At 36.9% G+C, this 16372-nt stretch overlaps 1 protein-coding gene across 1 annotated transcript in view; it reads left to right on the top strand.

Moving 5' to 3' along the window:
- Window positions 1-16372, top strand: part of LOC121426056 (ankyrin and armadillo repeat-containing protein-like) — a 35163-nt gene that overhangs the window by 8906 nt on the left and 9885 nt on the right. Inside the window, 11 exon segments of the mRNA XM_041622199.1 lie at window positions 214-397; window positions 886-1108; window positions 8117-8318; window positions 8846-9054; window positions 9541-9645; window positions 10095-10508; window positions 11068-11309; window positions 12124-12274; window positions 12808-12969; window positions 15775-15903; window positions 15906-16003. Of these exon segments, the coding sequence (XP_041478133.1) occupies window positions 214-397; window positions 886-1108; window positions 8117-8318; window positions 8846-9054; window positions 9541-9645; window positions 10095-10508; window positions 11068-11309; window positions 12124-12274; window positions 12808-12969; window positions 15775-15903; window positions 15906-16003 (2119 nt within the window).

The following is a 16372-nucleotide window of genomic DNA, read 5'->3' as shown; positions in this document are numbered from 1 at the left end:
TTCAAGATGGCTATGAGGATGATGATGATGAGTGTGATAATGGTGATGATGACGTTGAAGACAATTACGCTAAAGACAACGGCTGTGACGATAATAATGACGATTTTGATGATGATCTTGGTGATAATGATAATGGTTGTTATATAACGTAAAAGACATTTTGTTAATAAAGAGATGCTTCAATTTTAATTTACCAATCCATTCTCCCTGTAGATACTACGCATTCTCGATGGACCTTGAGACCTACTACCCTGTGTCTCCGCCACGCCCCCTTTGGTGTCATTCATTCTACGAGAAGATCAAGGATTTGAAGCCAAAGAGATTACCCTTGACGGATATCCACATGCACGAACAATTCAAGCGGAGATACGGATACCACCAAGCCATCAAGTTTAAGGTCTGTAAAGTATTCCTTGCCTAAATTCACAAAAAAAAATTCTACAGAGCTGCCAAAATCACCATTGTTACAAATATATGAGAGGAATACAAAAGTATTTGGAGATGAAAAGTGGAAAAGGAGACACACATAGCAGCATCGTAAGGTCAATTTCAATGAGCGAGTAAGAAATGGAATGCTTGATATTGGTGGTTATTTGATTTAGCAGAGGTTCATACAAAACCTCCCTGGGAGTTTTGAAAAATAAAGATACGGTAAAATGTTGTGCAAAAGCGATTGGAATTTCATGTAGTGCTTCATGCTTGTCCCATGACTGTAAATATCCTTGAATGTAGTTAACTGCCATTAAACACATTAACTTGTGCATTATTTGTTTTATATATTTCTTTTTGACTCTGTATAAACACTTTGCACATTATTGCATGCCCACCTAAGGAAAATGAGTCACTCTTCTAGTTATTTATCTATCATAATTTTGTACATTTCAGTCCTTACAAGCTGGTCTCAGGCAAGCGGCAATCAGAGGCCTAGTCTCCGTATTTCAGACCCTCGCTCGTAAATGTCCCGCATCTCGTCTTGGCAACCAAGACGAGGATGGCTACTCCCTGGTTCACTACGCTGCCCTTCACAACCGCGCTCAGATCCTTCAACTGCTTATGATACAAGGCCAAGATATCAGTGTAAGAAGGCATCATCTCACTACACAAGTCGGTAAGAAAAAAATTGCATTTTGGAACCAAAGGGCAGTACATGGCAATTACTTGATGTTTACTGGCAGTGACACTATATGCTTCTTATTCGAGAAGGGTTGTCAATTATGCATTTCCATTCTCACTTTATATGTGCCACACAACATTGCTTATTCTGTGCCATTTCTATTCATTTCTCAAATCATTTAGTCTCTGCTGGTTCATGATGCATAGCTGCTATCAATTTAATTTTAAGCATCATCTTCCCTTATCTTATTTGACATGGGGTGTTTCACAAGGATTTAAAATCACATTTAAACAGGAAAAAAATATTATTATGGTAATGAAATAAATGTGTGGGAGAAGAAAATTAAGGCAGTCAGAATAGTGCAAGTTTGACGTATTTCAGACACGGAATGAGAAAGTTATGAATGTTTGAAAAATGAGATTTCTAAGATACGACTCTAGCCATTTCCAATGACAATTATAATAATTTTAAAGTTACCATTCTTGTAAGTCTCTTTGAAACAAGGCCCTGGTGTAGTATAATTTGCTGGCACATGACTGACTTCCTCAAGTGATTTTTGTGTAGGCTCCACTCCACTTCACTACCGCTACACTATGCTTCACCTACCCGTACATGAAGGTCCAAAACTCACACTGATATTCCGAGTGACAAAGGTAGGATTTTATGGGGGGGGGAATTAATGAAATTCATGCAACATCATGATCTTAAAAAACAATAAAATCTAATGTTCTTTTACTTTTCACAAAGTTTCACTTTTTTCCATGCTTCTATTAGCCTCAAAGTAGGTGATTTAGAGCCAGCAACATTTTCCACACGTATTATTTCACTGCCGATTCCAAAACATCGCAAACACAAATTGGGCGACAATCGCAGCTCAATTCATGAATATTCATGAGTAGGACTATACATCGAGATCTGATGCAAATGCTAAACGATCAGAATAGGAATCAGGAACTTTGAGACTGATGGAAGCATGGAAGAGAATTGAAACTTTGTGAAAAGGAAGAATATTAGTTTTTATTCTTTTTTAAGAACTGTGTTTTTGCATGAATTTTAATTTCCCCCCATAAAATCTGACCTGTGTCACTCACAGTATCAGAGCGAGTTCACCCCTTGATGTTCGGGTAGGTGAAGCTTATTGTAGCGGTAGTGAAGTGGAGTGGAGCCTACACGAACATCACTTGAGGTAATGACTGACATAAAACTCTCCATTAGTTCAAGCTGTTTCACATATACTGTTGATGCATATTTTACAATTCAGCATTTCACCTGTATTATGTTGTTTTGTACCTGTCATTATCTTCTTTCATCATATTTCATTCTTACATGATATATCTGTTCATTTTAACTATTCAACTGACTTATAGCAAGTATTTGTGGAGGTAAGTCCATTGCGTTGAAGATCCCTGTTACTTGCTAGCTGCTAGCCTTGTAGTATTGAAACCCAATCCTGTTTTCTCCCTCCCAATGACCTCAGTCTGCTTTTGCTACTTAAAATATTTTTGTTGTGGATAGCCGCCTTTAGCTGGTTTGTAGCCCCTTCCCCTTTCCATACCCTTTTGAATGATTTAATTTTTCAAATGACCCCTGCCTTTACCAATTTATATATTTTGATGTGGAAATTTGTTTTTTAGCTTTTTGGTAGCCCTTTTCCATACCCCTTTGAGTGACTTTTTTTCCTTTCCAAATGATGATAACAATTTATGAGTATTTAGATGTAATTTGTAGTTGTTTTTTTTTTCTTCAAATTACTTTTTTAGCAACTGACATATGTTGTTGTCAAGTCATGAAAAGTTGTGTCTGTGTTAAAGTCCCTCCCAACTCCCCAACAATTCAATTGAGTACATCTTCCTCTGAAAGTTGTAGACTTTAGTCAGTTTTCCTAATCCCTCCCTCCAAATTTATTCCTTTGTAGTAAATTTTTTGTCATTGTCTTTACAGAGAGTTGTAATTTCAGTGAAATTCTGATGTAGCTTTAACCCTTAGATATACACAGGAAATTATTAATCTACTTATATTGATCCTCAAATTGACAACAATATTTTAGAAAAATGTAACTTTTCTTTCATAGTTTGAAAAAAAAGTGGAATATGGATTTAGCATTAGTCAAACATATGATAATATTGATTGATAGATTCTAACACTTATCAATTTATTATTTTTAAGGGGGTGCATCCTGTTACCATTTTTGAGTGTATGAGGATTAGCCTATTTTAAATTTATATTTTTAGGTCATTGTCTACATGTATACAGAGCTTAATAATGCTGCATTCAAACCAACAAAACTAACTCCTAACTGACTGATGCTAAGTCATTAGAAATGACATAATCAATGTCGTTGTAATGGGGTTGGTTTTGCTGGTACATGAAATAATAATAATGATGATAATATATACTGTCATATTTTACCCAGGGTAGCCATTTCAGTTCTGAATACTGTTCTCCCAGCGGGCCCTGCTTATTAAACATAATACTGTTATAATTAAACCAGGCTTTAGCATGGCTTCCTTGTGGGGGTTTTATAAAACTGTTCGTAAAGTTATGCACAACTTTACACACGACTGGAACCTGTTCTTAGGTCATAAATCTATTACATAGGGATATCACATAGCACAAGAAAGGATCACCAGTCGTGCTAAACTTAAAGTCATTCGTATCTTACAAACAGCTTTATGGAACACCCACCTGGTTTGACTTTCGCTTTAAAGGAAACCAAAACCCAAGATGAGAAGCAATCTTATTGGAAAGAGTAAAATAAGAAAAGCAATTTAAAACAAGTTTCATCAAAATCGGTTGTAAAATAAGCAAGTTATGGATGTTTAAAAAGTCTTGTACTTTCTATGGGGATCCTCAAATTGGCAAACATGCCTTAAAATGGCTGATTTTGTGGACAACTCTCCAATTGTTTTGTGCACAATTTTTCAGATTTTCCCTATTATCTTTAAAATTGCATATTGCCTCATTCTGAGCATAACATATGTTATGAAAAAATATTATTCACACCACATATCGTCGCACGCACCACGAACCGTCCTCTCTGCACACTTCAGTGCGAAAGTTAGTTTTGCTGAGAACGCATTTAAAAAATACATTTTTTTAACCAGCAATAAGTGCACAGGTACAAGGAGAGCAAATTATTTACCGGTGTCTTTGTTCGATAGCTCAGTTTCCAAAGTTTCATCCCGTATCTTTACATTTTCTTGAAGTGAATTATTTACGCCACAGTGGGCAATGCGACAGAGAGGACGGTTCATGGTGAAATCGCGAGGCGCGATAGCGCACTGTATCTGCGCAGAGAGGACAGTTCGTGGTGCGTACGACGATATGTCAAGGTCAGGAGGAGGTGACGTGAAATATGTAAAATAAAGGGCAAAATCTGAAAATATGTGTACATAACAAATGGAGAGTTGTCCACACAATCAGTCATTTTGAAGCACGTTTGCCAATTTTGAGAATCCCCATAGAAAGTACAACAAGACTTTTCAGACTAAACTCGCTTATTCTTTAACTGATTTTGATGAAACTTGTTTTAAATTGTTCCTCTTATTTTACTCTTTTGAATAATATTGCTTCTCTTCTGGGTTTTGGTTTCCTTTAATAACTCTCTTGTCAAACTTTAATGTAGATTTAACCTGCAATAACCAATCAATCCAGTAGAATATGAAAGCTTATGGAGTATGTTTAACTATTGAGATTTAAAATTCCCAGCCTGTCAGGGGAATCCGCGAAAATTATTTTACTTTTTCCAGTCAGGGAAAAATCAGGGAATTTGATAAAAATACCTCAAATCAGGGTAAAATGCCTCAAATGAAGCATGTTAGTTAGTCAGACTGTTATATTTTGTTGCATATCAAAACAACATCCATTGAATGACTGGTTATTGTGGTACTAATTAGTTTTTCTTTATTGTTAAAATACATGTAATTCACTGCTACAACTTCGAAAACATGCGAAACTGGGATTGGGTTTAAATGATTATTAGGGAAATTTTAAACTTCATCAGGGAAAAATCAGGGAATTCCGTTTTCTTGAAAAGCTTGGAACCCTGTGCATGCTCCTGAGAATGTGAAATTGCATTGTGTGCAGGCAAGTCAGTCTCAGGTGATATCTCGCTTAGAGACATTTTGATGTGTCAAGGTCTGTATAAAAGAGGACTAGATTACTATTAATCACCGTAATCTGTACATGTACATCTACAGTATGTAGCTTTGAAAGATCATTTTCTTTAGTTTTGGGGATTAAAAATGAAGGTAATTCCTTGAATATGTCTGTCTCTATTCACAGAAGCAGATATTTGCCGAAATTGACGTAAAATTATGTAGTCTGTACCGTTAAATGTATTGCCAAAAGTCTGTATAGAAAGAAAACATACCGTTTTCCCAAATGCATTAATGTTGAATATGTGTTTATTTATTGTAACCTCTTTGTATTATGCATGTTAATTAATAATCATCAAGTATAAGTAAATTGTAATTAGAAGACATTTATATAACTTGTTTCCATTCCTTTGAAAATGGCTGTTGCATGATAGGGAGAAGGCGACTCCGTGGGGGTAAACGATTTGCTTTCATTACTTGGTGAAAAGTTTCTTCTTGGTGAAAAGTTTATTCTTCATTTTTATTTCCTTTTTTTTAATGCCAAAGTCCAATATTGTTACACATTGTCTTTTCGGATGTCTCAACTGGAAAGTTTGTTGTTCCCACCATCTATATTGTTTATCCTTTTAATTTGATTTGTGTGCATCCTGTGAATTTTCTTTCTTCTTTGGGATTTTCTCTCTCTTTCATTTGTGAATTTCTTATCAGGCATCTGATATCTAAAAGTGAAACAGACACAAGGGGGGAAAATATTGATTTCAATTTTCAGAAAACACAACTGGAATTAATTACAATATGAAGAGTTCTGGTATATAGAGCTTTTCAATAAAAAGCAACACACTTTGTTTGTAGGCTGTCGATTTGGGGTCTTTTTTGTGTGTCTATTTCTCCTTGGCTTCCTGATCTGTAGCTCCATTGCACCTTGTAGCCCCAATTCACAAAGGTGGTTTTAAATATGTGGTTTGAAACAATGGTTTATTCAGATTTCTTGTATTGATTTTGCCTAATTAGTGAATGTATGTTTTTGGTATAGTATGCTGAATTTAACTTGTTACTAAAGGCTAGTACAGCACAAACGAGCCCACTATTTTGAAGTGATGATCCCAATGTTTATTTGTTCATCATTTACATAAAACATGAGGCTTATTAATGCAGTAACATTTAGTAAAAAGCATCCATTTGTCACCTTATGATATTTATCATTGGATAATTTCTAATTATGTGCATAGAAATAGGTAAATGAAATCTGCATAGATCAGGGTTTCCAGCCCATCGGGGAAATCAGGGAAAATTATTTTACTTTTTTCCAGTCAGGGAAAAATCAGGGAATTTGATAGCAAACTACCTCAAATCAGGGAATTTCAATCACGGTATCAGTCTGACTATGTTATATTTTGTTGCATATCAATCTCTTTCTGTATAAGGTGAGGAAGGGGTGGCTGGGTGGGGAGAAGGGAGGCCATTACATGCCTGTGTAATAGTACTAATTAATTTTACATTATTGCTTTAATAATGAAAATACATGTCATTCACAGCAACAACTTAGAATACATGCGAACCTAGGAATGGGTTTAAATAATTATCAGGGAATTTTTAAACTTAAACTGGAAGAGCCGTGGTGAAATGGTTCTGACTCTCGCCTTGTAAACAGAGGGTCGTGTGTTCGAATCCCACCGCGGTCTAGCGTCCTTTGGCAAGGCGTTAATCCACACTGTGCCACTCTCGACCCAGGTGCTAAATGGGTACCCGGTAGGATGCGAAAGATATTGTATGTTTGATTTTGCCAGCACCATAATGTGGCTGCGATGAATGCAAGGAATGCTCCCCAGGGAGTGGAAATTGTGCACTTTTCGTGCTTGATTGAAATGAATCCAATGACCGGGGTAATAATATGCTGTAACGCGCTTTGGGCCATTCTGGGAAAAGCGCTTTATAAAAATTGGGTATTATTATTACTATTATTATTATTACTTCATCAGGAAAAAATAAGGGAATTTTGTTTTCTCGAAAAACTGGAACCCTGATAGATGGACTGTGGTTTCAAACCACCTAATTTCAGCAGTGGAGTTTGGACTGACTCTACATTTTTTCTTAATTTTAAGTGCACCTTATATGATGATAAAAGAATCCACAATTTGGTGAATGCGAGTTGGTACTGTATCTCCTTTTTTATTTTATTTTGTTATGGTTGATTGATTTGTTGAGGAATTTGAAAGTGTTTGGTTTATTAATAGCTTTCTGGAGGAAGTTTTTAATAGTTGCACAAGGATCTTCCTTTAAACTATTATATGATATTGAGTGTGTTTTTTAAATGATTTCATATTATGAATTTAAGAACAACACATGTACATACAGGGAGACTGTACTAGTCACATACCTCCCTCGACTACATGCAATATTTACAGAAATGTTTCATCAGTAGGCCTATGCACTTTTTGTATTTATTAAAGTGTTGACAATATTTATCTAGTAGGGTGGCCCCATCAGAAATTTTTAAACTGTTTTTTTTTTCGTTGAATCTTGACATTGTGTATTCTTACTTTTCAGGTAAAATTAACAAAACCCAGAATATCTCACTTTCTTAAGAGATAAATTTGAGACAAATACTTTTTTCAAACAATTTTTTGACTTTTATCAATTTTCTGTATCACTTTTCTTTCTAAAAGCACTTTTTTTCAAATACTTTTTACATACGTTTTTTTTCAGATGAAACTATAAACAAATATTTTTTTAAACACTCTTTACAAAAGTATTGTATCAATTTTCTTTCAGCCAATACTTTTTTCAAACACATTTTGTACAAAGGTGCTTTATCAATTTTTTTTTTACCTGTGAACCTCGTTTTAGCAAGTTCATTAGCCATCAAGCACAATATCCAATTTTCCTGCTCTCTCTATTTCCCCAGGCACCACTCCCCTTCATCTTGCAGCCAAGAGTGGAAGCTTGGATGCCGCCCTGTTGATGGTGAGTAACCATGGCGATATGGTGAGTGCTGACAATGCTGGCTGGGCAGCGATACACCATGCATCCTTCTACAACCACGCTCCCATCGTTAGGATGTTCATTAGGAAGTTTGAAGATCAGATGGAACTGGAAACGTGGGATAAGTAAGTGAAATTCAGCTCCTTTATGTAGCTCTGACCTAAATCATTTCCTTTGGTTGCAGCAGACCCAAATATTCCTAGCTGCCAGCAGCGGGGCCCTAGAGAGTCGGTCACGATCCTGAAATTAAAATTACTTTATTCCAAACGATGGATCAACCTAACGCCTTTCTTTGCCAGTTGATGGCAAACCCGCAGCTCCTAGCTGCCTGCAGTGGGAAGTTCAAAGATCCTGAGATAACTGTGCAAAGATCCTGAAATGAAACTAAGTTCTAAGAGAAATAAATCCTTATTCTTAAAGATCAACCTGGTCAAGATCCTGAGATGATGAAACTATAAAAAAAAGCCTTGATATTACCCCAATCTTTCCCCTGTGAAAGGTTTCGGCAGACCCCACTGCTCCTATCAACCACCAGTCAAGACTCGGTCAAGATCGTGATTGAACTTGGTGCAAATGTCCTGAGATTCAAATAAACTCTTAAAGAAAGAAGTTCATATTCTCAAAGATCAACCTACATCTTTCCCCTTGACAGGTTGCGACAGACCCCTCTGCTACTAGCTGCCAGCAGCGGGGCCTTAGAGTCGGTCAAGATCCTGATAGAGCTAGGTGCGAAGATCCTCAAGACGGACATGGAGAAGAACAACATGGTTCACCTGGCTGCTCTAAGGTTCCACACTTATGTCCTAGAGTTCTTCATTGAATGGAATCACAAGGATGCACCAGTCTGGAAGACTCTCGTTGGTAAGTGGTCATTCTTGATTCTGTGGGCGTGCCCTGGGTCTCGTAACACAAAGGTTAGCAATTAATCGTACGCCTGATTTTTACACTTCATTGTAAATTGTAATATGTGCAATCAGTCGTTAAGTTGTACGATGATTGCTAAGCTTTGTACTATGGGCCTGTGGTCTGGCTGTACTGGTTCTTGTCTTCTAATCCGATGGTCAAGGGTTCAAATCTTAGCCATGGCATCTATGTCCAGGGTCTCAAATGAGTCACATTGTCAATTTTCTTGCATAATACATAAATCATTGGATATTGTTACATGAGCATATCTTGTGTGTAATTTATCCCAGAATTTTTCAAAAATGACTAAGAAATGACCGAAATCCTTATTCGATACATGCAAAATCATCCTGTTTCTTGAGTACCTCAATATGGGATAACATAAACTTGGGTTTTCCATGTATTCATGTATGCAATTTTATTTTCTTGTGTCCTATAAAACAGAGATGTTGAATTCAACAGATTTCCGGAAGAAAGACAGTGCTGTTCGATCTCTAGAGGTACTTACAACATCTGGAAAACATCACTGGAAGGCTATATTGGAAGCTAGTAAGTCAGACATTTTTAAAGTTGCCAAGCTAACATTGTGGGAAAAATAATGGAATATTTTACCTCTTTTTTTTAACCCTACACATCAATTTTAATTTGAATTCATTCTCATTCTAAAGAAAAACTTCCTGCAAAAGAGACATTATTTATAAGCATGGGTAGAAACAAAAATGAATTTATAGGAACTTTATAAAGCTGACAGGCCTTGGCAAACACAGTTCTTACAACATTGATTATGTGGTAAGTAAAGGGTAACAGGAAAAATAGTCTTCGTTGGCTAATTGGTCCTCCAGTTGCTATTGTCCATGATTTATTTGTTTGATCAGGAGAGCATTTCATGAAGTATGTTTCTTCTCAATGATTTACCCCTCACCCAATGAAATCCAAGGGTTTTAGTAGCTTATAACAGATGTCGATCTTAAGAAATTTCTTCTTGAAATACTTCCCAGATGGTATCCCAGCCTTGGTGAAGATCCTTCAGATGAAATCCCCCGAGATGCAGTCCCTTGGAGCCGCAGTCCTGTGCAATATGTCCTGCAACGAACCAATCTGCCATGCCATCGCCGAAGCAGGGGGAATCCCCACCCTCATCAAGCTCCTGGCCTCCAACCGAGACGACATCCAGTCCCGGACGGCCATCATCGTAGCCGACATGGGCGCCTACGACGACCACCAGACGGAGTTCAGTCGGGAGGGCGGTGTCCCGCCCCTCATCCATCTCCTGGATTCAGAACTTGAGGATGTCCTCAAGCAAGCAGTCAACGCTGTCCGGGTGCTCTGTCTCGATCATCACGAGAATCAGACACTGGTGTCCAAGCATGGTGGAATTGCACCTTTGGTGGAGTTTCTTACAGTCAATTCTGGTAAGAATCATCTTCGGAAAAAAATCTTCTTTTTTCTGCTACAGCCACACCAACAAAACTGAATAAGGGCATGTCATTGGTAAAGTCTTAATAGCTTTGTTTGTTTGGAGTCAGTATTGCTTGTGTGACTGGAGTATCAAGAGTCATTTTGGACCTTCATTACCCCTACTATTTTTTAATCATAGAGTTAAGAAGGATTTGCAGTATCTATTCAGTGCTTGATAAAATGTTTCTCATCACTGCATATTTAAGTTAGCATATTTACTACACCCAGATAGATAATGAACTCCAGCTGTAGCGGTTTAAAGTCTTTAAAGACTTATCCACTTAGCCAAAATACCCATGAATCTTACTTATGCTTTAAAAAGTATAAAAAAAACATCCAATATGCTTTTACTTTCATATATTATATTCTTGAGTAGTTTCATGCCCATTCATGATCATTCTCATTTACTATCCAGTGTTTATTTCCTTCAATCTGGTGCCCATTCTCTTGTTTATATCTATCCTAACATATTCTGTCCCCCTTTTCAACTTTTACGTTCTTCTGCCATTTCAGATGAACTGAAGGAGGCTTCGGCTGCTGCCCTCGCTGCCCTTACTTACGGTCACCATGACAACCAGAATGCTGTCATCGCGGAGGGAGCAGTTGAGCCGCTGGTCAAGCTCATCAAGTGTCATAACATCAAGGTGCAGGTCAAAGCCGCTGCAGCCTTAGAGTCTCTCGGCGAGAGCAATCCCGATTCTCAGAGGGCCATACTTGATCTACATGCTCCAGGAGCTCTCATCAAACTTCTAACGGTGAGTCAGCTTATTTTATTGCATGGCCCAGAATCTGATATCAAGAATATTCCATGACTTCAGGAATATTGCATGAATCAAGATGGGTGCATTATTGGCTGTAGGGATTAGACTCGTTCTGGTATCCCATGAACAAAAGCCATGATTAAATCATTGTTTTTAAGTGACCATTAAATCCATGTGATATAGCACATTATTACCCGTATCAGACATCATAAGGATCCACGCACCAACAATATACGTCATAATAAAGACATCTGAGCGCTTGCAAGTACGTCATAATGGTAAAGTGCAAAGCCTAAACCGATATTAACATGACACAATAGAACTCTATTGTAAAAGAAATATCCCCATTATCATGATTTTTGCTCTAGATATCTGATTTGGATGATAATAAAAATATTGACTAGCTCTTCTTTCGGGGAACATCAAATATATTGCCATTAAATGACCCATATTGCCCTCATCTAAAGACTCGAGCCAATATGATTCTTTTGCTGGCAATATATTTGATGTTCCCCTCAAGGCCAGTCAATATTATATAAATATTGCATAGCAATTTTTTGCATAAGCCTATAGGAAATAGGGCAGATTTCCGTACATCTTGCAATGCACACTGATATTGCACAGGCAAATGATGAAGAGCAAAATATCTCTATAAGCCCTATGTTGATGATAATTCTATTTGTTCATGCATTTCTTTACAAATTGATGATATTGTTATGTAATAATAATGATATTAAATGATATTATCATGTATATAACGCTTTTATAGTATAAGATCTTCATCAAATTTTTTTTTTTTTTTATGTAGTTCTGGGCTTTAGATGTGAAGGAGCAGGCTGCTTGCTCCTTGTGGGCTTTGGCAGGAAACACAAGGAGACAACAGAAGGAAATAGCTCAATACATTGGTATCAGTGGTATCATCGATCTGATCGTCAAGTCAGAAAGATTACAGTATGTGGGTAAGTGAAATGAAATTGATTGCATATGCGATTTAAAACCAGCTTATTAATCACTACATCTGCTTATTATCTCTTATATTCAACTCAGTTCAATTTATGTATTTATTTTCAGATGTTGCTATATGAATTGTATAGTCGAGCAAGTTGATCCTCACAGAAAATAAACTTATGAGTTTCCATGTTTATTGGATTCCATCTTGCCTGCATAAGTTGCTGGCACATTTTCCAGTCAGTATAGTATATCCTGTAATGAGCAGAGTCAATTTGCTCATGAGGCTAAGGCATTAAAATGTCTGTAGTATGCTACTCGAGCTACATGTACTCAAATGACCTTTGATAATTATCTTGAGATGTCAGTTTAATGGTTCAGTTAAATCTTTCACCCCTGCCATATACATCAGTTAAGTGATTTGTTATAAATTGTATCATTAAAACTTATTTATAGGGTAATGAACCAACAAACCTTACAGAGTGTATTTATATACAGACTTTATTCTTAATTCTCTGCCTATTTCTTTTTCTGTTTCTTTCAGCCTGCAAGGCAATGATTGCATTGACGAGAGAAAGTTTTGACAATCAGAATGAAATCAAGAAGGAGAATGGAATTCTTCCCCTGGTTCGTATCTTACGCTCCACTAAAACGATAGAAAGGGTTCTCATGACGGTAATCAAGGCTCTTGGGACACTCTGTATAGGTAAGACCTAGATGATGTAATTTTCCTGTAATGGGGCCCTTATTTCGTGTTACAGGTTTTTTGCTTTTTGCATTGGTATTTTTATTTCATTTCATTTGATTTCATTTCCATTTTCAACAATTACAGTTTGTTTTGTACATTTTGACATATAAATATCAAAACATATTTCAAGTATCCCTGTACAAAAATTATATTCAAGATTATTACATATTGGGTTGGAAATGGAGGAGGCTGCTAAAAAGCATAGCTTGTAGAGTGCAGCCTCCTAATAAATATTCTTGTAGTTACATTATATTGTGTAAATGCATTACTTGTAGTTGTAGCATAGTATACAAATAAAAATAATGATATTAACTTGAGCATAAACGATTAACCCTATCTAGGCCGGGGGAGGCCTCGGAGGCCCCCCTCAACAAATCCCGCGAAATTTTTCTACCGCGCCGCTCGCTGACTCTTTACTTTCAAGTCTTGCGCAACTTTTGAGACCAATTTTGCGTCACCCGGGTACGTGGTTCCGAAATTACGCAACATTATGTAAGTGCATGTCAGACCAAAAATTGCTCAAAAACGTGATTTCGTGTACAAAGTCAATGCAAATTGTGTTTTCAACCAAAATTCATAGATGCATGATTATTTTTAGTTTTGGTGGTCTGAATGTATTCATTTTATGCTTTTTATGATCACAGAAGAGTCCCCAACAAATTTCATTGAAAAAACAATGAAAAACAAAAGGTCAAAAAAACAAAGAAATACATAAGAAATTGCAAAAAACAATATAATACATAAGAAAATGATTTGATATCGCAATTTTTTTCATGTACACTTGCTAAGAACAACACAAAGAGTTTCTATACCAAGAATTAGTATATTTGGAGCTTTATTTAGGGAGTTAGAGGAAAAGGTATGATGTCGCATACTAAATTACGCATAAATTAGCATATTCACTTATAGCAATTCGCATGAAATAAATGATAATACAATCTTGTACATTATGTCCCAGGCAACCCGCTTGCCAATTTTCGGCGCGATCGCGCAGTCGACAGCCGAGATCTTAGGGGGGGCCTGGGAGACCCAGGAAACAAGAAATATGTAATGGAGTTCTCAAGATAGTAGTCAATGCTCTTAGGACAGTCTGTATAGGTATGAACTAGCTAATCTGAATTTCATGTAGTGGGGATCTCATTTTATGTAATTGGATTTTTTTTCAATTGATATTGCAATATTTTGTGTAATGGGAGTCGCATGATGGTAATCAATGCTATTGGGACACTTTGTATAGGTAAGATGTAGGGATGTAATGGGATTGTCGCTTTTTTGCATTGGGATTTTCATTTTATGGAATGGGGTTTTCTTAACGGTCTTCAATGCTCTTGGGATACTCTGTATAGGTAAGGTCTAGGTGATGTCAGTTTTATGTAATGGGGCTCTCATTTTACATCATGGTTTTTTTGTCTCACCTGCGAAGCAAAGTGAGACTATAGGCGCCGCTTTTCCGACGGCGGCGGCGTCAACATCAAATCTTAACCTGAGGTTAAGTTTTTGAAATGACATCATAACTTAGAAAGTATATGGACCTAGTTCATGAAACTTGGCCATAAGGTTAATCAAGTATTACTGAACATCCTATTAGAGTTTCATGTCACATGACCAAGGTCAAAGGTCATTTAGGGTCAATGAACTTAGACCATGTTGGAGGAATCAACATCGAAATCTTAACCTGTGGTTAAGTTTTTGAAATGTCATCATAACTTAGAAAATATATGGACCTAGTTCATGAAACTTGGACATAAGGTTAATCAAGTATCACTGAACATCCTGCATGAGTTTCACGTCACATGACCAAGGTCAAAGGTCATGTAGGGTCAATGAACTTTGGCCGAATTGGGGATATCTGTTGAATTCCCATCATAACTTTGAAAGTTTATGGATCTGATTCATGAAACTTGGACATAATAGTAATCAAGCATCACTGAAAATTTTGTGCAAGTTTCAGGTCTCATGATTAGGGTCAAAGGTCATTTAGGGTCAATGAACTTTGGCCGAATCGAGGGTATCTGTTGAATTACCATCATAACTTTGAAAGTTTATTGGTCTAGTTCATTAAACTTGGACATTAGAGTAATCAAGTAACACTGAACATCCTGTGCACGTTTCAGGTCACATGACCAAGGTCAAAGGTCAATGAACTTTGGCCGAATTGGGTGTATCTGTTGAATTACCATCATAACTTTGAAAGTTTATGGATCTGATTCATGAAACTTGTACATAAGAGTAATCAAGTATCACTGAATATCCTGTTTGAGTTTCAGGTCACATGATCAAGGTCAAAGGTCATGTAAGGTCAATGAACTTTGGCCATGTTGGGTTTTTTTGTTGAATAACCATCATATCTCTGTAAGTTTATTGGTCTAGTTCATAAAAAGTGGACATAAGAGTAACCATGTATCACTGAACATCTTGTGCGAGTTAGAGTAGTATTCAAAGTCAGCACTGCTGCTATATTGAACCGCGTGATGCAGGTGAGACGGCCAGAGGCATTCCACTTGTTTCTATAAGTAATGGGAATTTCATTTTATGACATGGGGTTTTCCTGGCAGTCGTTATTAGTATTTGAATGACAAGTCTTTGCAACAGGGAACAAAAGAATATCTCTCACCTCTGTAATGTTTTTTTTTTGTAGTTTCGTATCCCATTGACTTTTTAAACAAAATTGTTGGCAATGATACACAGAGCTCTTTCAATCACACAATATTTTAATTGTGTACTTTCTATGAGTGAATGTTGGTTTGGGCTTCCTTCAACCAGGTGTGGCCAACCGGAACAACCCTGTCACCCAGAACAAGATCGCTGAAGAGGGGGCCATCGGTACCCTCGTGGGTCTCCTGCGCTCCTCCTCAAACCCTCACATCAAGGTGGAGATCGCCGTCACCCTCGGGCTATCATCCTTGGTAACCGTAGCAACCAGAAGCTTCTCGAAGAGGAACCGATGTTCAGCATCCATCTGCTGCTCCAGCTGATGAATGAAAAGGATGAGGTGAGAAGCTGGGTAAAGAAAACAGTGGCCTCGTCTTACAAAGAGCTGCAATTGATCCATCAAGCTCAACTCTGGAAATCCATCGTTGTCATAACTCTGCATATATAGCAACTGTATACAATATTCTTTTGGGAACAAGGAGCACACTTGTTGACACAATGATGCATGCAAGATATGTTATGATTGAAAAATTCATTTCTTGAACACTAAATCTATAATTAATGTCATAAAATGATTGTATTTATGTTGTTTAACAAAATTTGTATTTAAATGAAGTACCGGTAAATGGAGAAGAAAACAATAAAATCTGATCAGATCAAGTCCAATCAAATGGTCTTCTCATATACTTAAAAGCCATTTCCCAATAAA

The sequence above is a fragment of the Lytechinus variegatus genome, chromosome 13, assembly GCF_018143015.1.
Source record: "Lytechinus variegatus isolate NC3 chromosome 13, Lvar_3.0, whole genome shotgun sequence".
Classification (NCBI taxonomy): domain Eukaryota; kingdom Metazoa; phylum Echinodermata; class Echinoidea; order Temnopleuroida; family Toxopneustidae; genus Lytechinus; species Lytechinus variegatus.
This window is presented reverse-complemented; position numbering and strand designations above follow the sequence as displayed.